Source organism: Myotis myotis, unplaced genomic scaffold, assembly GCF_014108235.1.
Source record: "Myotis myotis isolate mMyoMyo1 unplaced genomic scaffold, mMyoMyo1.p scaffold_m19_p_6, whole genome shotgun sequence".
Lineage (NCBI taxonomy): Eukaryota > Metazoa > Chordata > Mammalia > Chiroptera > Vespertilionidae > Myotis > Myotis myotis.
Genome location: NW_023416368.1, coordinates 24897744 through 24921285, shown reverse-complemented (window position 1 = coordinate 24921285; position 23542 = coordinate 24897744). Strand labels below are relative to the sequence as shown.

General features: G+C 39.7%; 1 protein-coding gene across 1 annotated transcript; it reads right to left on the bottom strand.

Moving 5' to 3' along the window:
* Positions 1 to 20869: 20869 nt before the first annotated feature.
* Positions 20870 to 23098, bottom strand: LOC118658939 (60 kDa heat shock protein, mitochondrial-like). The gene has a single exon (XM_036314778.1). It carries the CDS (start codon positions 23059 to 23061, stop codon positions 21340 to 21342), a length of 1722 nt encoding a protein of 573 aa, XP_036170671.1. The 5' UTR covers positions 23062 to 23098; the 3' UTR covers positions 20870 to 21339.
* Positions 23099 to 23542: the final 444 nt, after the last annotated feature.

Here is a 23542-nt window from a genome sequence, read left to right as displayed (position 1 = left end):
CAAAAGGAAGATAAACAATCCAATCAAAAAATGGGCAAAGGACCTAAATAGATACCTTTCAAAAGAGGACATTCAGAAAGCCAAGAGACATATGAAAACATGCTCAAAGTCACTAATTATCCGAGAGATGCAAATCAAAACAACAATGAGGTACCATCTCACACCTGTCAGAATGGCTATCATCAACAAATCAACAAACGACAAGTGCTGGAGAGGATGTGGAGAAAAAGGAACACTTGTGCACTGCTGGTGGGAATGCAGACTGGTGCAGCCACTATGGAAGACAGTATGGAGTTTCCTCAAAAAACTGAAAATGGAACTCCCATTTGACCCTGTGATCCCACTTCTAGGAATATATCCCAAGAAACCAGAAACACCAATCAGAAAGGATATATGCACCCCTATGTTCATAGCAGCACAATTCACCATAGCTAAGATCTGGAAACAGCCTAAGTGCCCATCAGTAGATGAATGGATTAGAAAACTGTCGTACATCTACACGATGGAATACTATGCTGCTGTAAAAAAGAAGGAACTCTTACCATTTGCAACGTCATGGATGGAACTGGAGAGCATTATGCTAAGTGAAATAAGCCAGTCAATGAAGGAAAAATACCACATGATCTCACTCATTCATGAATAATAGAGACCATTATAAACTTTTGAACAATAATAGATACAGAGGTAGAGCTGCCTCAAACAGATTGTCAAACTGCAGCGGGAAGGCCAGGGAGGGTTGGGGGGCAGGAGGTAGGGGGGTAAGAGATCAACCAAAGGACTTGTATGCATGCATATAAGCATAACCAATGGACATAAGACACTGGGGGATAGGGGAGGCTAGGGGACTGTCTAGGGCGGGGGGGAAAAATGGACACATATGTAATACCCTTTGTAATACTTTAAGCAATAAAATAAAATAAAATAAAATAAAATAAAATAAAATAAGTTAATCAATTAATATGTTTTTCATAGACTTTAAATTGTGGCTCTTTATCCCTTTGGTATAATTCCTGGTAGGCAGGCCTTTCTTTGATTCCTGAATGTTTAGAGAGTTTGTTTTATTTGATTGTCAATAATTTTCATTGCCCTTTAAATTTAACTGATCTGCTAAGATCACCTGAGGGAATTCACATTTTTATCACCTTCTCAACCTTTGTTTCTCTCCAAAATAACAGTAGCCAGTAAAATTCCAATTTAGAGTGCCAATAGCTTCATGTAGCAGCCGTGGGAATCATGGAGACATTAATAAGATCTCAAGAACTGAGTTGAAATTGGCATTTTTTCCCCCTTCTAAGAACCTTCCTCTATGAAAGCTTCTCTATCAGTAATTGTCACATTTGGAGGCTATCTAGGAAGAAATGGGGCACTGAGGCTTCGCTTTTCTCCCATAAGTCAAATAGTTCATAAAGTTGGTCATTGGAGTATTTTATGAGATAAGAATTTTCCTTCCATCAAATTTTCTTTCAGAGAATAGGTTAGGGCAGTGAAATTTCAATTTGAAGTTTGAGTGGTTGCAAGGGTGATGTGACACCGAGATCAACCTCAAACATGAGGAAATAAGGAGGATTGGATTTTCTACTACAAGTTAAAATCTACGAAAAGAATAAAATGAAGAAGAGCAAATTTTTACAGAAGAGAAAGGTGAAGGTCAGAATGTAAGAAAAGTATCAAAAGTCACACAGTTAGTAAGTTACAGGGTGAGGCTTTGATCTGGAGCAGCCTGTGTGCCAAGTTCAGGCCATTACCATTATAAGAACCCATTTAAGTACACAAAGCTAGACACTATCTGTCTATGGTAGAGATGATGCACTACACCGTCATAATTTAATGTCTTTAAACAATCATGATCTTCCACCTAAACCTCTTGCTCTAATCCCATGCTCACCAAGTAAACTGCAGATAATTTGGTTTTGTATTGTGAGGTAGAATTATGTTTATTAAAATATATACACACCTAGCCCCATTATAAATTATATTATTAACATAAATAAATACATTGTATTCTGTTCTCATATATCAGTTGCTTCTGAATTTAGTTCAAAGGAGTCCATTCTAGAGACTGGAGTGTCACCAGAGCCTAGTTTAGGACTACAGCTCATTACTGCCACCCTCTGGAGATGTGTCTGAGACCAGGGGCTTCTCATAGATAAAACATGACCCTCTGTGGTGATGTGTCCCTTTTCTGCTCCCAGCAACATTAAATAGAGTTCATTTTAAGTTCACTGGAACCTTAGTGATGTCTTATTATGTAAGATAACAGAATTCAAATTGCTTACAATTTTTGTCAAATCATCTTTCTCTCTAAAAGCAAAGATGTCAAGAATTGTCCAATTTGGGGGAATCATTAGTGACCGATGAGTTCACAGAGAGGTGAGTTGAGACACAGAAAGATCAATAAATTTAACAAGGGTGACAAAGGACCCTCGACAAACTTCAGTTGCATTAAATTCCAGTATGGGTGTTCATATCGAGTTGGATTTTCTTTCTTCAAACCTACACTCTGATAACTATTTGCAAGTACAAGTTCAATTTGAGGCCAATGAATTCATACAGAGCTCAAAGAGAGTTTAGAGAGTCACAAAATTCTTTGTGAATTAGGTCAATAAATTTAGCACTGAATCATTTACGTCAAAACGACAGTCACTTTCAGGTCAGTATTTTTTCCTTCAGAACACTTTCCTAGTCCCTAGACATCAGAGAACATCCGTATTGGAGATAGAGGTCAAATGACAGATTTACTTAAAGAGCTTTCTTAGCTCATAAAATCAGAGAACTGAAAGGAATCTTTGGGATCTAGGGCAGTGGTCGGCAAACTCATTAGTCAACAGAGCCAAATATCAACAGTACTTCTTCAAAATAGACTCGCCCAGGCCGAAAAACGACTTCTGCGCATGGGCCACGAAGTTTCAATTGCACTGTACGTGCGCCCGCACGTGGTATTTTGTAGAAGAGCCACACTCAAGGGGCCAAAAGCCGCATGTGGCTCGCGAGCCGCAGTTTGCCGACCACAGATCTAGGGCTATTCTGAAACTCAAGTATAGAAACCCCTGGTAAGTGAAGGCATGGGGGTTTCAGTTTTACTCAATGGTATTTGATTTTAAACATTACCTGTACACTGAAGTAATCATGCATGTATGATATAGAAGACAAACAACAAGTATAACAACAAAAACCCTACTTTCCAAGCTAAGACACAATGTTTCAAAGGGATTGTACCCAGTACTGGACGACTCCCAGCTGTGGTCAAAGTTCTTTGAGGACCTGAACACACTCCTCTGCTCTATTTTGGTGGAAGAGTTTAACAAACATTGATTTAGTACCACTTTACAGATGTGAAAATAGGGTCAGAGATGCAAAGGGCCTTGGCCAAAGTCATACAGCCAACATTAATAACTGAACCAAGACCGGAGCCCACCTGTCCAATGTGCTTTCTTGCTGTCCAGCTGGCTAGCTGTTTCTGAATGTCAGCAACCACTTCACACTTGCTCACTACCCATTCCCAAAAGAGCACCTTCTCCAGATAACTGAAAGTTTTCATAAGAAGAAAACAAACTTCAATGTCATGATAAATAACTTTTATTACATACACTCAGTGGTTCTCCTGTTCCTCATAGTTGTTCAAGGTTATTCATGCACAGAGAAGTGAAAAGCAACATAGCAGGTTTGAATATAAAGATATGTGGGTTCTACGGCATAGGGAAGTTGTTCATCCATGGAACAGAAATAAGGCCCGTTAAAGCAGCATTTCCCAACCTGTGATCCATAGTTCCCCTGAGTCAGAATTACTAAATATGTTTGTTAAATATACAAACTCTTGGGCTTCATCCCACTTACTTAATGACTGAGAACCTGTGGGGACAGAGTTAGTCAATTAATATATTTTTTTCATGGACTTAAAATTGTGGCTTTTTATTCCTTCAGCAAAATTCCTGGAATCTGCAAGTTTAACCAGTTCCCCCAGGTAATTCTTACATATTCTGATATTGGAAAATCACCATCTTACATTGAATAGAGAAAAAGAGAGGGCAGGCAGGGTAAAATGATATACTAACACCTTCATTCATAAAGTTCATATGGCACAGCACATCCATCCTCAAGTTCTCATTTGATTAGATACCTATCTGTGCTTGGTAGAGCAAGGAAAGGTGACTGGATTTTCAGGTGAAAAAAAAATGAGGATCAGCTGAACAAATGGGTTTTAAACCAAATGTGAAAATGGAGGAACAAAGCACCCAGATAAATACCTGTAAAACAAACACTGTAGGTGTAACAACAGGAAATACAATGTGAGAGAAGGATAGGAATGTGGGAATAATATCAAGTGTCTGCCAGCCTCCTTTTCCCTATAAATAAGTTGGAAATAACATTACTTCAGATGAAAAAAATAGTTTCACAAAATATAAAATATAAAAACATATGTAAGCCCATAATATTATTATCATTACACTTCTTATTTTCCATGCATTCTGAAACTGTTATAAGTTAGCATGACATAAAGAAAATAATGTAGAACCAAAAGGAAAACATGGATTTCTACAAGAAACTAATTGGAAAGCCAAAAATAGGGCCTCAGAACAATTCTTTTTAATACTTAGTATCTTTATCAAATGCAAAAACAAGTCATTCACCAGAGAAAGCTCAAAATTAAAACATAGGTGAGTAAATATGACCTCTGAGATTTAAACAGCATTTGGAGGCAGGACTGTAGTATATAGTAGTGTGGAGATAAAGGGTTTATGTGACCCCTTCTAAGATACAGACTTGTTGACGAGGGAAAGAAAGAACAGCTGTGGGGAAATTCATGAACTTGAAGAAGAATGGAACTGGGAAGCAAAGAGAGAGGAACCCAGTAGAAGGGACTGGTCATCAGAATGTACCACAGAGTTTGGCCAGAAAGACAAAATGAATGGTCTCCTCCTGACTCTAATTCCCTCAACTACAGGATCTCTCAATGGCAGGTGTTTAGAAAGTAGACACCTTTTCATCTCAGCTATTTTTCACTAACATCTACAGGAATTTCCATTCTGATTTAGATGAGGTGGGCCCATGCTCACACTGGAGAGGAGACAGAGGAGAAGAAACAATTTTAGCTTCATGATTAGGTGGAAAGCTTTGTGATCTGGAACAAGTTCATCTTTTTATACCAGAACATCCATTTGTTAAAGAGGGAGTAATACCTACCTACCTCATGGGCTTTCCATGAGGATTAACTGAAATGCATGTGAAGTACTTAGCATAATGCCTGACACGCAGTAAATGCTCAGTCATTGGTAGTATTCTTGTTAGAGCTCAGGAAGATTTCTTCAAACAAGAATAGGTTTTGCTTTGCTCTGGGGCCTCAAAATGTGGCAGTAGATAACAAAACTGGAGAAACCACCCATTATGATCCAACTTTGTTTTCTTAATCCTCGTGAAAAAATCCACCCAGGATTGTACATGGTTTTATGTTATAGATCACAAAAATCTCTCAATATACTAGTAAAACAAACAGGCTGGTGTTTGACATAACGTGAAAATGTACATTGTACTTCGAGTCAATGGCTTGGACTCAAAAGCCATTCATACGGAGCAGGCCATTCCTCGGACAAGTTTGGGTGAAAAACAGTGGCTTCTATTTTCTGATGTTTCTATAATAAACTTGCATCAACTGTGCAGTAAAAAGTTGACTTAAGAGTAATATAAGAAAAGAAATAATGCTGTAAAAAGGAAGTAACTCCTACCATTTGCAACAGCATGGATGGTCCTGATCCTGGAGAGTATTATGCTAAGTGAAACAAGTCAGTCAGAGAAAGACAAATATCACATGATCTCACTCATTTGTGAAATATAATGAACAACATAAACTGATGAACAAAAACAGATCCAGAGACAGAGAAGCATCGATCAGATGCTCAAACCTCAGAGGGAAGGTAGGGGAGGGTGCGGGTATGGGGGAGAGATCAACCAAAGGACTTGTATGCATGCATATAAGCCTAACCAATGGACACAAACAACAGGGGGTGAGGGCATGAGGGGGGGGCGCAATGGGGGGATAAGGACACATATGTAATACCTTAATTAATAAAGAAAGAAAAAAGTAATATAAGAAATAAAATTGACTTCAAATAAATAAATAAGTTTTTCTTTTTCTATCTGTGCTCTCCTGGTAAGACAGTTGAATGAACTAAAAAGAAAATATGGGCACAAGGATGTCTAATAAGATTTTTATACTTATTTGCAAGATGGCAGGGGAGGAAAATGAAACTGTATAACAAGGTGGATGTAATTACACACTGAAATCAATATATACTCTCTACTGAAAATTCTGCTCCGTCTTTTCCATTTGGTGCCTAGGTTGGTTTGGTTTTATCACTTATAAAAATTTATCTGAATAAATTAAAGGAACCAAGCAGCTTTTTCATCAGAGTATAGTCATATAGAGATCATCTGCCAAATGATGTTCCTTCCCTTTCTGAGACCCTAGAAACATTTTCATCATTTGACATGCAAGAATTTTTACTCTTATAACAATCAGTGCAGAGAGAAGGCATGGTAATCAAGGAAATTGACTCCCCTCCTAAAAGCCATCTGTGTATAACGACTCCCTGTAGCAACTGTAGTCATAAGCAATTGGGCAAGTTGCTCAAGCTAAGAGAAAACGGAAATCACAGAATTAAGAATTATAGGACATTAAAGTTAGTCTGGCCACAGAAGATCTAAAATCACCCGAGTTATAAAACACGGAATGATAAGTTTTGTGTTATTTCATGCTTAGGAAAGCTAACATATTTGCCAGCTTATGCTAGATTCCCTACTCCCTTTCTTTTGGTTTGATTTAAATACTAAGCAATAAGAACACTTTCTGTTCCCTTAGCTTAATTGTTAACTAAAGGCTGGATTGGTTAGATGCCTGACTAGCAGGAAGAAAAGGGAAATATTTAGAGAATCCCTCCACAGCTCTAAAATTGTTCTGTCTCTAGCCACATGGAGATAAAACAAGATCATCACAGAATTTTATTGTTGTGAGGCTAACCCTCTCATTTTACAACTGAGAGAATGAACTTCTTGTCTCCCCTTCATCATTCTCCCAACCTCAACCTACTAATCTTGCCATGTCCCCTACTTCAAGGAAGAGCATTTGCCTGCACCAGAAATCTGACCATCATTTCTGTTGAGTTCACCACTAAACATCTCTCACTGATATCCACTTCCATCTTTCCCTGTGGTCTCTGTGCAGAGCATGCCGTCATCATCTCTCCTCAGGATGACTGGTTGTATTAAGCTCTTGCTCTGCCTCTAGCTTTTCCACGTGCCCCCATCAATACCCCTTCATCAGTCAGGAAGCCAGACAATGCTTTCAAAGAGCTAAGTGCACTGCTCCCATGTTTCGCTCTTTGCTGAATTTCATTACACTCTAAAATAATGCCGAAGGTCTGTAACAGATTCATAAGACCCCTTATAACCTCTTCAACCACATATTTTCTATGTCCCCCAGTCTTTTTGCACCTATCACATAGAATGTCACTGAATTCCTCAAGCACAACATGCTCTCTCTCTCTCACCTTCTCACATTCTGTACCTTCTGCCCAAAACACTCTTCTCCCTCTTCCTCCCAGCTAACCTCCTGTTCATCATGATGTTGCAGCTTAATTGTCATCTTCTGCAGAAAACCTTCCTGACTGCTCCTGCAGATGTGGTTCAGCACCCCCATAATGTGTTCTCAAAATTCTATGCTGTAACAAAGCACTCACCCTACTTTATTGCTATTGCTCATTAGATATCTGTCTTCTCAGCAAGACCGCAAGCATTATGACAGCAGGGATGAAGTCTGTCTTGCTAATTCTTATCTCCTTAGCCCTTAGAGGACACTTTCTGGAACATAAAAGGTGTTTAAATAGTACTTCTTTAGTTAATTTACTTAAGTAGTTGCTCAAATTCTTAGTGAACTGGTAGTATGTTTAGAACTAGATAGCAAACTCATGTTTTCAGCTCTATTAAATTTGGGTGGGATATATTATTATTCATTTCAGGCTATTTATGTGTTCAGTAAATATTATATTAAACTAGAGGCCCGATGCACAAAGATTCATGCAAGAATAGGCCTTCCTTCCCCTGGCTGCTGGCACTGGTTTCCCTCCGGCACCCAGGCCTTCGCTCTGGCTGCTGCCTCCTGCCTTCGCTCTGGGCCGGCCACTGCGATCTTTGTCACATTAATTTTCATATTCCCTCCTTATTGGCTGTGGGCACCGCCATCTTTGTCACGAAGTGACAATTTGCATATTCCGTCTTTATTAGATAGGATGTTAGGACACAACCATTGAATATTACTATGTAGGAAAAGTATACAGCATTTCATTACTTAATTCTAAAACCTATCCTGAAAGTGGGTAATTTTTATAAACTCATTTTATAAGATGAAGTTGTTTTCTTCCATCTTTATTTTTTTCTAATTTAGTAAAAACAAAAACAAAAACAAAACACACCCACCAGGGTTGGAGAGAGTTGGGAAAGCAACCCAGCAGAGGTTGGGCCTGTACAAGGAAGGACTCCAAATGGAAGAGGAGACCAGCAGGGTAATGAGTTTGCCTATGATTTGAGGGATTAATCCAATAAATAAACATATTAAGGAGCCAAATTTCTCACAGAAGAAGGAAAGGACAAATATAGAAAGGGGAAAGGATTCAAATGAGCCCTATGGTATAAACTGAAATTAGGGATATCGGAGTAGCCTCGTGGTTTTTAGTATAAGATTCTGGGACAGGAAAACTATGATGACTGAGGAACAACAGGAGAGCCTTTGAGGCCAGGACATAGTGAGCAAGGGGAAAGAGTGGGTAAAACGAAGTCTGGGGTTTATTCAACAGTCATAAGAAATGTGACCCAAGAATCTATTTCACAAGTGTTTTTTTTTTAATATTCAAGAATTTAAGTTTCCAAGCATTAAAAATGAACTTTAAGATATTAAATAAAATATCAGAAATATACCCAAGTAAGATATGGGCAAACCAAGGGACAAAATTAAATCTAGTCAGCACTGAGTAAAATGGCCCAAACTAAATATAATAATTCCTAAACATTGGTGTCTTCAGTTCCAGAGTCTAAGACGAGCATCTCAGCATAAAGAAATAAAATGTTTACTATTATTTTTCTTAAAAGAATTTTAACATGGTTTTAGGTAATCTGCTCTCATAGGTTGCCATTTATTTGAAGCTGTATACACATGAAAGCTTACGTCAGTAACCTGAGTGGTAAATACCACTTCAATGACCAGTTGCCCAACTACACAAATATTCTTCCTTTAACAGTTAGAAACAGCACTAATACTACTGAGAATATTCCTGCTAAAATCATTGTAAAATACAAAAATACTAAACGAAAATTTGCCTTTTTATTTATTATTTGTAGTTAGATGAGTCAAGAGAAATCTTGTCCAATTTTTAAACAGAGGCACCTCCTTAATAACTTACAAAAACATTATATCCCATCTGGCCAATGCTTTGTCCTCAGGTTACAAATGCCTTAGCTTGGTGACTGAGTCACAAATGATCAAAAGTTGACTAGGGAAGCTTTGGTTTCTTCCAAGTAAAGACAATTGACCTTTGGCTGAAATCATGATCATTCTATTTTGGAAAAGTGTTACTGCAGTAATTGAGAATACGTTAGGAATGCCCAGCCTGCATAGCTCAGCGGTTGAGTGTCAGCCTATGAATCAGGAGGTCACAGTTCGATTCCCTGGTTTGCAGGTGTGTTCCCCGGTGTGGGGAGTGTAGGAGGCAGCTGATCAATGATTCTCTCTCATCATTGATTTTCTATCTTTCTCTCCCTCACCCTTTCTCTCTGAAATCAATAAAAAATATATTTTAAAAAAGAAAGAAAATACGTTAGGAAGGAGATGCTTACCCACTGTATTGGTAGAAAACAGATGGCATACTCCAACTGGGGAATATGAGAGAAGTTTAATAAAAAGAATCTTTACAAAGATGTAGGCAGAGTTTAGAGAAATCAACAATGCAGAACCCCAGGAATAGCCATGGCATGAGGACTGAGAAAGGCAAAGAATGATTCAGAATCCAGAGAGAGTGGGTATGTACAGAGGGCAGCTTGGCAGAAGCAGGGACAGAGCCAATCCATGGCTCAGCTAAAAGCAAGATGATTAAAGTCCCCAATCTCAACCTACCCCTGCCTTCTGGTCTCCCCATTGGCCAAATCCATCCTGAATCTGAAGAGTTCACTGACACAGACAGTGCAGGTCATCCTTCCATGGCAGAGTAGACAATAGCCAGCACATCTCCTTTCAAGTATCAGAGTGATGCATGGTGTGCCTTACTCCTCCATGGAGGCACAACTGTGTTGTGAGTCTTTTGTGGAAGGCGTGGCAACCACCTCCAGATCACGTTTCCCTGCATTACAGTCTTTGACACTTGGTTTGAGTCTTTAATGGGAATATTAATATCTAGCTCACATAGTTGTTTAAATGTTAAATAAGACAGAATATTTTAAAGTCCTTAGTACAGAACTGAAGTGTGAGAAAAGATATTTTACAGAACTGAGATATTCTAGTATAGAAGGAAGAATACAGAACGTTGTTGTTATTATACCTATGGACCTAAGGGTTCATTACCCCTGACTTGGCAGATACACATATGAGCATGGATAACCTAATTAGCTAAATGTCCCCTGTGGGAAGACTAAAAATTCCCCAGTGAAGGCTGCTGAATGAAGTTGATGACTCTGTAGATATATTTTGCCCTAAGAATTTTCAGAGCTAAAGTAAACTCATGTGCCACTCAGAGTCCTCCAAGCAACTTCAGAGCTGGCTTTAGAGCATTTCTAAAGCTTTAAAGCTTCATATACAAGGCATGTCTTGGAGCAGTCCGAAAGAATTGTTCTTTGCAAAGCTATTGCCCCTGCCGTAGCCGGTTTGGCTCGGTGGATAGAGTGTCAGCTTGTGGACTGAAGGGTCCCAGGTTCGATTCCGGTCAAGGGCATGTACCTTGGTTGCGGGCACATCCCCAGTTGGGGGTGTGCAGGAGGCAGCTGATCGATGTTTCTCTCTCATCGATGTTTCTAACTCTCTATCTCTCTCCCTTCCTCTCTGTAAAAAATCAATAAAAAATATATTTTAAAAAAAAACTATTGTCCCTACGTTAAATAACAATAACAAACATGCAAACAAACAAAAAAACAACAACTGAAGAATCTGAGGATTTTTATGCAAATTCACCAGTGACACTACAGTTCTTTAAAGATAGAATGGGAAAAATGAGGATGTGAAAAACCTTCATTCTCTAACCCTTTGTAGAGTAGCATGATACATTTTGGGGAACACTGTGGCAAAGTCCATGAAAAAAATTTCAATGCATTTAAAACTTTACTTACAAATAATTTTTAACAAATTTAAAACATTCTCTAGTACCTACCTGACACCAACATAATTATTACAATATTATTGACTATATTCCTTATGCTGTAATTTACATCACCATAACTATTGTGAGACTACCAATTTGTAGTTCTTAATCCCTCCACCTTTTTTACCCATGCCTGGAAACAATCACTTTGTTTTCTGTTTCTGTCTGGTTTGTTCTTCATTTTGTTCTTTAGGTTCCACATATTAGTGAAACTATATGGTATTTGTCTTTCTCTAACTTCCTTCACTTAGCATAATTTCCTCTAGGTCCATCCATGCTGTCACAAATGCTAACATTTCACTCTTTTTATGGTCTAGTATTATTCCATTATATGTATGTATACCCATCTTCATTATTCAGTTATTATTGATAGGCACTTAGATTGCTTCCATAGCTTAGCTATTATAAATAATGCTGCAGTGGACATGGGGATGCATATATATTTTTGAATTTGTGTTTCAGATTTTAGATAAATACCCAGAAATGAAACTGCTATGCTTATTGGGGGAATCATTTTGTAAATTATATAAATGTCTAACCACTATGTTGTACATCTGAAACTAATGTAAAACAATACTGAATGTCAACTGTAATTAAAAAATTATATAAAACAAAAATAAATCATTCTCTATGATTCAGCAAACAAATTTCTAAGATTCTACTGTACAAAAAGGTTTACACAAACTGGGAAAGATATATGTAAAAATATGTTCTTAGAAATAATGTAATAAATTTCCATCAATTGAGAAATAGTTTTATAAATTAAGATAATATGCCATGAGGCTAATAAAAAAATGAGAAATATATATACCTATGACATAAAAATATACCATTAGTATTAAGTTTAAAAGTTTGCAAAGCATCAAAAATACATAACATAGTATCGCTTGTTTAAAATGTCATACGTGTGTACACATATGTGTACATATATTAATATTGATATGTATATGCTCTGAAAGCACACTGTTTTTAACGGTGGTTACTTCTGGAACAACGGCATTGGCATATGGCTTGTGGGAATGGGGTGAAGGTCAGGCATCTTTTACTTATCACCGCATCAGCTTTGGCATTATTTGAATTTTTAACAATAAGCAGTTGTAAGTTTTGTTAATAGGATTTTTGTCCCTGAAAACCATAAATGGCAACCAAAACCCATAAAAATGCATTTTACAATCTTTTTCCACCGGCATCCACTTCACTCATATCCTGTGGCTTCTCCATTGCCTTTCTCCCAACATTTTAAGAAAAACTCCTCTTGCTCTAGCCCAGGTGCTTCTTGTCATTCCCAGCTATCCTCTTGCTTCTCCTGTTTATATCTATGTTTTCCCCTTTTCCCAGTTCATCATCACCAACCCCCCAAAACCAGACCATCAATGTGGGACAGCTCTCAGAGGAAATGGAAGAAGATACTGAATGCCTTTGCCTTGGTAAAACAAAGCCAAAAATCCTCTTCACCGAACAGGAAGAGAAGAAAGTCTGGGGACACTACTATACTAATAAGTGTTGACCCATCATCTCTCTCTCTCCCCCCTCCCCTACCCCTACCCCCCCTTCCCTGCCCTCTCTCTGTCTCTCTCAAGTTTGAGTCCCATAAAAACAGGAGCTACAAATTCATTATTGTATCCCCAGAACCTACCACACACCCAAGACATAATAGGTGCTCAATGTTTCTGGAAATATATGTTTGAACAAATCACATCCTCAAGCAGCTTATGTCCTGTTAGGCTTATAATTTCAGTAATTCCTCTTTAACATTGCATGTGCTGCTGACTCACTATTTTATGAAAGGCGATAGCAGCAGTAAACAACCAGCCACCAATAACTAAAGTTTTGCTTCTGCAAAGCCCTGCGTGCTAATACAGGCTGTCAGCCAGGAAACCCAGCAGAGCTGTGCTTAGCAACCAGTCCTTTCACTATCTATTTTGGTTAGCTATGTCAAAATTATTCTAACTTCATTCCATCAGTGGCTTCATGTTGTGAAAGAAAGATGCCGCAAAGAGATGAGCAAACAATCAAATATATGTATGGGCAACACCTCTAAAGACTATTCCAAAATGCTTCTCTTCTTTCCCAGTGCAGCAAGGGCTGCCCTCAACTCTTGTTTATAACTCATTTGGGAGGGAACTTTTAAGCAGAAGGAAGGAGTATTTGACCTTCATCTCCCAGGAAGGAGAAAAACAGAACAGCTGTCTGTTTACCATGTCGACCTCATTTCCATAACATTGAACCACTCATTTGGGAAACATGAGAATAGGAATGAGTCACTTTTTTTCCTAAGATGTTCTTGAAGACACTGGACCCTTGGTGACCTGAAGGATGATTGAAATTGTATGGCCACAATGTTCATGAGGTAGAAATTGAAAGAAGCTCAGCCTCCAAGTTAGAAATAAAGTACAGAGCACAATTTGGGTATTTTTGTGTTTCTGTCCATTATTTTTACATGGTATTTTGACTTGTAATTTCCAGAGAAAAAGCCTCTGAATGCAAATACAGTGGGGCCTTGACTTACCAGTGTCCCGACTAACGAGTTTTTCGAGATATGAGCCATCTCTCAGCCGATTTTTTGCTTTGAGTTGCGAGCTAAAATTCGGGTTACAAGCCAGCTTCAGATACCCCACCACTAGTGGGCGCAGCGAACGTCACAGTGAATGCCACAACATCAGCCCAGCATCACGGGTCTCACTTATTCACTGTTGATTTGACATACGAGTAATTTGAGTTACGAGCTCAGTCACGGAACGAATTAAACTCGTAAGTCAAGGCCCCACTGTAGAAGTAAACATTCCCCCAAAATAACTAAGGCTAAGGTTGAGACCTTGACAAAGAATAGCACACTCATTTTTCCTGGATTGGTGCATTCCACCTTCGTTCAACTGAGTCCAGACGTAACTAAGCCAGACCACATTGTATCCCCGCAAGCATCACCAACCCAATAGACGCTTTAGTATTCCAACCCATCCTCCAAGATAGAAACTTTAGTATTTCCCATATTCTATCAAACCCCAATGGAAATAGAAGGAAGCCTGTTGTTTTCATTCAATAAACTATATTATGTGTTGTCAGTTTTGATCTCAACATTAACAGTGTCTAATGCCAGTTTGAACTAGAAGGCATCACAGAAATCACTGAGTCCATGCCCCTCAGAGGCATGAGGAAGGAAATTAGACTTAAAGAAAGGGAGAGAATTATTTAAGGGCACAGTTGGAGTCAGAGTGGACAGAAAACTAAAACGGACTCCCTGCTCACTATTCTTTCCACTATAGTACATGGCCCTCAGTCTTGCCTTGAATAGAAATCACAGAATGAGAATCAGTGCCTCCTATGGCCCCAAAATTGGGTTGGGCTTCTGTGAGAGACACACACAAAAAGGACAGGTCTCAGCCACTGCCATCAAGGAGCTCACTTCAGAGACAAAAGTCATGCATTTCTAAGAGTATGAATGAGGAGGGACTGCTAGTGAGTACAAGTTTTCTTTTCAGGTAATGAAAATATTCAGGAATTAGAGAGTGGTTGCATGACTTTGATAATGTACTAAAAACTGTAAATTGTATACCTTAGAAGAGCAAATGTTATGGTATAGAAATTATATGCCATTTAAAAAGTCATGTGTTTTACCCAGGTAGGTAGAACATGAAACTCTTAAAAAGTCATGTATTGCTAGTAACTGATAAGGGATCAGAATCGAGGAGCAAAAATGACTTGTACTAAAACAGTGGTTCTCAACCTTCTGGCCCTTTAAATATAGTTCCTCATGTTGTGACCCAACCATAAAATTATTTTCGTTGCTACTTCATAACTGTAATGTTGCTACTGTTATGAATTGTAATATAAATATCTGATATGCAGGGTGGTCTTCCAGTGGTCGGCAAACTTGCGGCTCAGCAAACCGCAGATCGCGAGCCACATGCGGCTCTTTGGCCCCTTGAGTGTGGCGGTATTTTGTGGAAGACCCACACTCAAGGGGACAAAGAGCCGCATGTGGCTCGCGAGCCGCGGTTTGCCAACCACAGTCTTAGGCGACCCCTGTGAAAGGGTCGTTTGACCACAAAAGGGGTAGCGACCCACAGGTTGAGAACCGCTGTACTAAAAGGAAGTCAGAAGGGCAGACTAGCAGGTCCAATACTTCATGGATAAGCAAGAACTTAAAGAAATGTGACATTTTATTTATTTTTTTAAATATATTTTATTGATTTTTTACAGAGAGGAAGGGAGAGGGATAGAGAGCCAGAAACATCAATAAGAGAGGAACATCGATCAGCTGCCTCCTGCACACCCTCTACTGGGGATGTGCCCGCAACCAAGGTACATGCCCTTGACTGGAATCGAACCCGGGACCTTGAGTCCACAGGCCAATGCTCTATCCACTAAGCCAAACCAGTTATGGCGAAATGTGACATTTTAGTGGGTGAGAATAGCAGGAACACAGGTAGGAATATAGGCAGGAGTGATGGGAATACTTTGCGAAAATTCATGAGTTATATTAAAGAGTACCTTCACGTTTTTTGTGGGGAAAAGATACTAGGGTAGGGGATACATGGTGATTTTTATAAGCATTTTTCAAGTTGTAAATAACTTTAGAACAGTGCTGAACAATAACCCAGTGGTAACTTTTTTCTAAAAATTCAACAAAGGATTCAATCTGAAAATTATAAATGAGAAGACACATTTGGCTCTGGATAATTGCACTGCCAGGGAGTGGATGGGTGCTCCAAAGCAATGCCTTTCACTAAGTGTTATGAATCATGAATAAGAATTATAAGAGACAGTCTAGGTTTATGCTGATTTTAGAGACACAACACAGAAACTGAAGGAGAGCATTGGTCATATAGCATGATTTACACAATGCAACATACAATCCTGGTTTTTTAAGCCAAAGTAAGGGTTTTTTCAAGACTCAATGGCTAATTTCAACTAGGAAGAGGTGGCAAAGGGCTGACTCTCCACTGAAAGATTCATGGAATTAATTGTTCAAACCACCAAGAGCATTTATGGAAATGTCTTCCTTGTCAGCCCCGAGTCTGTTCTCTCTTCTTCAATCATCATGTGAGAGACCACTCCTTCTCTGCTGTAGATTCATGTGGTTCGAACTGACTCCGGGGAGGGCATGTGATCCAGGCTTGGCTAATGATCTTATTCCCCACACCTTGGCCACAGGTCAGCCATGGACACATGACCCAACTCAGCATGCCATTCTAGGACTTTTGATAACATAGTTTAGGAGAGAAATATCCTTTTGCTCAAGGATTTCTTACTCTACAAATGATGCTAGCCTGGATCTTCTGGGAAGCATCATAGAAAGGACCTCCTGGAGAGTGAAGTCAATACACAGCCAAAAGACAGGGAATCAGATTTCTCCGTGGCTTAATCCGAGCTCCTATATGCAAGCATATCTGAAGCTATTTCCCTTGGATTGTTCAGATACATTAACAAATATATTACTTTCTGCTTAAGTCATTTTTTGACTGGGTATCTATCACTTTCAATAAAAAGTCATGACAAATGCAGTATCCAATCCGAAAGTATAATTTTCCAGGGGAGGAACTGAGGTCCGGGGAGGGATAAGAACATGCTCAAGGTTGCAGTGATCAGTAGCAGAATCTAGTCCAGGGGTGGGCAAACTTTTTGACTCAAGGGCCACAATGGGTTCTTAAACTGGACCGGAGGGCCGGAACAAAAGCATGGATGGAGTGTTTGTGTGAACTAATATAAATTCAAAGTAAACATCATTACATAAAATGGTTTGGTTTTTTTTTTTTTAGTTTTATTCATTTCAAATGGGCCGGATCCGGCCCACAGGCCATAGTTTGCCCACGGCTGATCTAGACACAAATGCAGATACCAAAGTCTAATGTCATTTACCTATACTAAAGATGCATTTTGCAAATAATTAGGCATACAAAGCTAAGGTGTCACCTGTACCGGTAAGCAAAAGCTATGCAATAAAAGCATTGGTTTACCTGCCTCTAAAATTATACATTTGCTCTCAAAACACCAAAAAGTATCAAGCATTAGCACACACCCAATGGCTCCCATATTATTGGAATGAAATTCAAATTCCTTTCTATGGACTTCATACAGTGACTAAGAGCACTACTAATAGTGACTCTCCTGCAACCTCATCTTTGCTCTCCATCTGTCACTATGCTACAGCCAACCTAGCTTTCTTTTAGGCCTTTGAATGGCCCTCTCTCTTGTTCCACCCCAGCCTCTGGCTATGATGCTTGTCCTGTACCCCTTGTACACCTGGCTCTTCTCATCTCCAGGTCTCAGCTCCAGTAGGTAGATCTTCCATCACAGTAGATCCCTTTCCCTATAATTCTTTAACTCAGAACTCCATTTTCATATGTTACCTATATTACAATATCATTTTACTCACTTGTTTATATGTTTGTCTGTCTCCCTCCTGAACTTGATGTGAGCAAAGATGAAGCTTCACAGATAACTGTTAAACCCCAGTGCCTTACACTTGGAATGCTTGAATAAATATCCTAACTGAAGGGAGAAATAGATAAAATAAGTTCCCCTTTTCCTAACTGGAGCTCACAGCTCCCTCCCAAACAGGCCTACATCTTTATGCCAACACCCGAAAGCTTTACTGTGCTTCCATTACCTCTTAGAAAACCATTACAAGAGCATTTTTGCTATTAAGACAGCAATGATTTCCGGTAGCCATTTCTAAATCTAAGTAGGTTGGCAGCTAGCTTCACCAGAACCTGGGTCTAACAGTTAGGCGGGGTGCTCTGTGTTCCATTTGCCAGTAGCGATAGGCCTAAGTATTTGAATTGCCCTTCCAGGTGATTTGTCCTGTTGTTGTTGTGATATGGAACCATTATATTAATTCTGACATTAGCACAACTAGCTGCATCAAACCAAGTGTCTCTGCTGCCAGCTTGAATAGCTAAATATTCTATTTTAGCCCAATTCAATTGTAAATTTCAAAAGCGAAGCCTTGAGGAAAGGTGCATCTAAACTCGTGCATTGTGACAATTGCTAAATCAGTAATGCAGGCAGCTATAAGCCAGGAAGCTTGGTCACTTCTAGTACACAGGCAGATAAATCAATTCTCTAGCTCACCTAGACCTTGTTAGGACCTTTTTGGTTGTAAAAGACAAAAATAAATGGTTCACGCAAAAATAGAAATTTACTGGGTCACTTCACTAAAAAATGCAGGAGTGTTTCTGTGTCTGGATTCAGGATTTCAAATGGTGTCATCCTCAACGCTGAGCATTCACATGCTTCCCTTACAGGCTCCTGGTGGTGGCAAGATGGCTGAGAGCAGTGCCAGGCATACATGCTCACAGGTCAAAGCATAAGCACACATTTCTGTCCGTCTCCTTGGCTCTTACTAGCTTCCATGTTGATTCTTGAAACAATCACTGTGTCTCCGGGAGTATAATGCTCTGAATGCTCAGACATGATCATATGGTCACCCAAAACTTTGGATGGGTGGAGGGCACAGAGAGGATAAATGGTGATGAAAAAAACATCTCCACAAGGACTCCCTCCAGCCTAGCTGGAGTGGACGATGGCAGATATGGCTACCCAATCCCTGCGTTGCAAGGTTAAAAAGTACTGATCCATGAATTTATGTTTTTTATCTTAAAAGGCCCCCAAAATTGTATCTCATTCACCTGATTGAACACCCCAGCCTATAGGAGATTTCAGATTAGACTTATCCAGAGCTTGGCTTTTGCCTTGACAGTTTTTCATTACATGTCTTATCTTTGAGTCTGTATTTATCTTCTGAAAGAGATTTAAAAAATGTTATATTTGGTTGATATTATTTCTTAAGTAATTATTAAAACCATTCTTATAAATGGATATAATTAACTCACAGACTGGAAGCTTTTGTTGAAATTCTCCTTCCTGAGTTTATTCTAATCTCTGACTGGAACTTGTGAACATCTGTCTAGAATTGATGAGGTAATCCCCCTTTGGGTCCTAATCAGCTCAGCAACAGAGATTTGACATGCTTAGGAGCTGAGTGTCACCGATGTAGGTAAAAGTAACAAACTAAAGTGTTGTAAAGGGAAAAGCTCACAGGCTAATCCCTCTAAAGATTCCCTTTACACAAACTGAGACTTTAGGAGGTAAATGTTAAAGGAACATAATTACTAGAATAATAACTTATACATGTGATTAAAACACTCCATGTACTGAAAGGGACCTTTCTTCAAAGATGAGTTTGAAACATAATGTGCCAGAGGCTCTACCTATGTCCTCAAGCCTGCCTGCTCCCTCTCTGCCTCCATAAAAGGTAGAATTTGCCCAACATATTACCTCACCCTTTGCACCCCTGCAGAAATTCTTTCTTTTCATCCAGAGATTTCAGTATGTTTACAAATGTAAATTAACAAGCCTCATTCATTATTGTTTCTCTCCACAGAGATGGTTCACTTAAGTAGCACAGAAATTTACCCAAGTGGCCTGCTCAAGGTCAGAAGTCCTCTGTGTAATCTGTCAATGGATATTCAAAGTGTAAAAATACACTGCAGTCTCATTGTAGATCCAAATTCATTGCATCCAAGTACCACTGGAGGGATGAATCCTTTCCTTTAATCTTGACAGCAAGGCTCCTACCTGTTGGCCTTTCTTCAGCCTCACTGAGCGCCCACATACCTGGAAACCCAGACTTTAGCCCTCCTCTGTCCTATCTTATCTGCCCCAAAAGCTGAGTGAGGACAAAACATGAATTTCTTACAGATATTTTTTATGAATCACTTTGATTAAATAAGTAGTTGGCAATATTTTATTTTGTTCCCCCAAACTTTTCTATTGATTAAATACTTGCTTTGTTGCCATTCACTGTGATAGACGCAGGAAAACTACAGTCATACTCCTCCCTTCATGGGAAGAACAGATAGTAAAAAAATCAGCCACACTGTGGTCAGTGCTATGAAGATGACAAACTTGGAGACAGGGTCTCCACAAAGGTAATCAAGTTAAAATGAAGTCATTAAAATGGGCTGCAGTTCAATATGACTGACTGGTATCTTTATTTGCAGCATTTAACAGCATGCCATTTCTTTTGATTAATTGATGAATAATATCCCATTGTATGGATATACCACCTTTCACCAGTTACCCATTCTCCCTCCTCCACAGCACATGTGCTCCCCAATGTTCCAAATGCCAGTCAGAAAATGTGTCAGCCCTTTTAAGTAACAGCTTGGTGGAGCTGTAAATGGGGAGTGCAGAGCAAGCACAATTCAAGTCTCAGGCTACCAAATTCTCCAGCATGTTCAAATATTTCTAGCTCTCTTTTTTCTGGAGTCAAAGGTAAATGTGGCCAATCTGGTAGACTCTCCACAACTCTCTGTGCTGAAAGGTGTGTGAAAAGCAAAATCTCTGCCAGCAGAAAAGAGGAAACAAACCATCTTGCACAGTCTCAGGACACATACTACTATGCCACTGAGCCTTCCTTAGATGAATGAGAGGTACCTGCTGTGACATGCAGTCACAGTTGTTGTTTTTTGTTGTTTTTTTAACGTTAAACAAATTTTATTACACAAAGGTCACATAATTGGTATTTCTCTACTTTGTACACAATTATTCTTACTCTCCACAGAAAGGCTGCTTCTTCACTTCTCATCGGGTGATGGCAAGCACTAAAATCCTGATTTTAACAGAATAGTAGTAAAAATGCCTCAGTGATTTACGTTGAAAGCAGTACATTGGTACATGGCTCTTGCACTTAACAGGAATGTACAAATGTATTTTTATTCAAAAATACAAAATAAATTATCTGTAGGCATGGACAATGACAGCAGTAAACCATTGTATGTTGTCAACTGAAACCAGTAACTGATGGTTAGAGTGATTTTCTTGAACATCAGCCAGCCTTTTCTTCAGTCACTTCCTTCAACTGACTTCTCTGAAGTTATAGGTGAGGAGATGCCCTGAGCTTCCTCTCAGTCCTCAGTGATGATGGTAAAGCTCTATTCCAGGGCTAGAACATGCCGCCTCCCATCCCTCCTCCCATGCCGCCCATCCCACCCATCCCAGGGTCCTTCTCCTCTTTGGGAAGTTCTGTGACCACAACTTCTGCTGTTGTTAACAGAGAGGCCACGCCAGCAGCATCCAGTAAAGCAGTTCTTACAAACTTAGCTGGATCAATGATTCCTTTTTCCACCATATTCACAAATTCTCCAAGCATGGCGTCATAACCAATTTCTGAGGAACCTTGCAAAATTTTCTCAACTATCAACGATCCCTCAACACCTGCATTCTTAGCAATGGTCATTGCAGGAATTTTTAGTGCTTTCTTAATAATTTCTATACCAATTTTTTGATCTTCATTAGTTGGAGTTAAAGAGTCCAAGGCCGGAATGCACCGAAGCAGGGCACAGCCCCCTCCCAGAACAATGCCTTCCTCCACAGCAGCTCGGGTGGCATTGAGGGCATCTGTGACTCTGTCTTTCTTTTCATTCACTTCCACATCACTTGTCCCACCGACCTTCAGCACAGCTACCCCATCTGAGAGTTTGGCCAGGCGTTCATTTAGTTTTTCCTTTTCATATTCACTAGTTGTGGTATCTAACTGCTCGATGATTTCTTGAATACGTTTTTCAGTCTGAGCCTTGTCACCTTTTCCTTTCAAGAGCATGGCATCATCTTTGGTCACAATGACCTCTCCAACTTTTCCTAAGTCATGAGGCTGAACGTCTTCTAGGTTGAGAGTCAAACCTTCTTCTCCAAACACGGCACCACCAGTAGCAATAGCCATGTCTTTAAGCTGGTTCTTCCTATTGTCTCCAAAACCTGGAGCTTTGACTGCTACAACCTGAAGACCAACTTTTAGCCTATTCAAAACGAGTGTACTGAGAGCTTCTCCATCAACATCTTCAGCAATTATGACCAGGGGCTTGCGGTGAGCATTGGCAATTTCAAGAGCAGGTACGATGGACTGAACACTAGAAATTTTCTTTTCACTCAACAGAACGTATGCATCTTGGAATTCACATTTCTGACCTTTTGCTGTATTAATAAAGTATGGAGAAATATAACCTCGATCAAACTTCATGCCTTCAATAATTTCTAATTCATCATTCAGGGTTTTTCCATCCTTTACAGTGATGACGCCTTTCCTTCCAACCTTTTTCATTGCATCAGAAATTATGTTGCCAATTTCTTTGTCTCCATTTGCAGAAATTGTAGCAACCTGAGCTATTTCTTCAGGGGTTGTCACAGGTTTAGATTGCTTCTTAAGTTCAGAAATCACAGCATCAACAGCTAACATCACCTCTCTCCTGATTTCCACTGGATTAGCACCTTTGCTGATCTTCTCGAAGCCTTCCTTGACAATGGAGCGTGCCAGCACAGTAGTCGTGGTGGTGCCATCCCCAGCCTCTTCATTTGTATTATTGGCAACATCTTGAACAAGTCTAGCGCCAATATTTTTATACTTATCTTTCAAGTCGATGGACTTTGCAACGGTCACACCATCTTTTGTTACTTTGGGACTTCCCCAGCTCTGTTCAATAATCACTGTTCTTCCCTTTGGCCCCATAGTAACGGCTACAGCATCGGCTAAAAGGTCGACACCTTGAAGCATTAAGGCTCGAGCCTCGGCACCGAATTTTACATCTTTGGCATAAGCCCGAGTGAGATGAGGAGCCAGCGCCCTGGACACGGGCCTCACCTGGCGAAGGACTGTGTGCAATCGAAGCATTTCTGCGGGGCAGCGGCAGGGCGTGCGGGCGGCGAGGCGGGAGGCGGGCCATCGGCGGCGAGTGAGGGCTGCAGTCACAGTTTTAAGACAGTGATGCTTCCCTGTCCTTTTGATTTGCTTAAGTTGCAACACTTTATACTTATAACACAGACCACAGTACAAAACAGTGTGATGCAAACTGGAACTAGTCAGTCATACCTAACTGTGCCTGAGTGTTTACTATGTTAGGAACACAGCACTAAGCATTGTACACAAATCAGCTTGCTGAATCCTCACATTGGTGGTAAGAAGTAGATTTTATAATTAACACCATCTTATAAATGAGGACACCAAGAGTAAAAGGGGTTGTGAATTTTGACAGAGTTTGCTGCTGGGAGTAGTGAGCCTAGGACTTGCACCCAGCTAAGTTTCCTGCTCTTAATCACCATGATAAAAATGTGCTGATCAGAAGACCTGTTTGAAAGTACTAGCTCTAGTACTG

What these genes read in the sequence shown, in the direction of transcription:
- LOC118658939 (XM_036314778.1), bottom strand. Translation starts at nt 23,061, where the DNA reads ATGCTTCGATTGCACACAGTCCTTCGCCAGGTGAGGCCCGTGTCCAGG.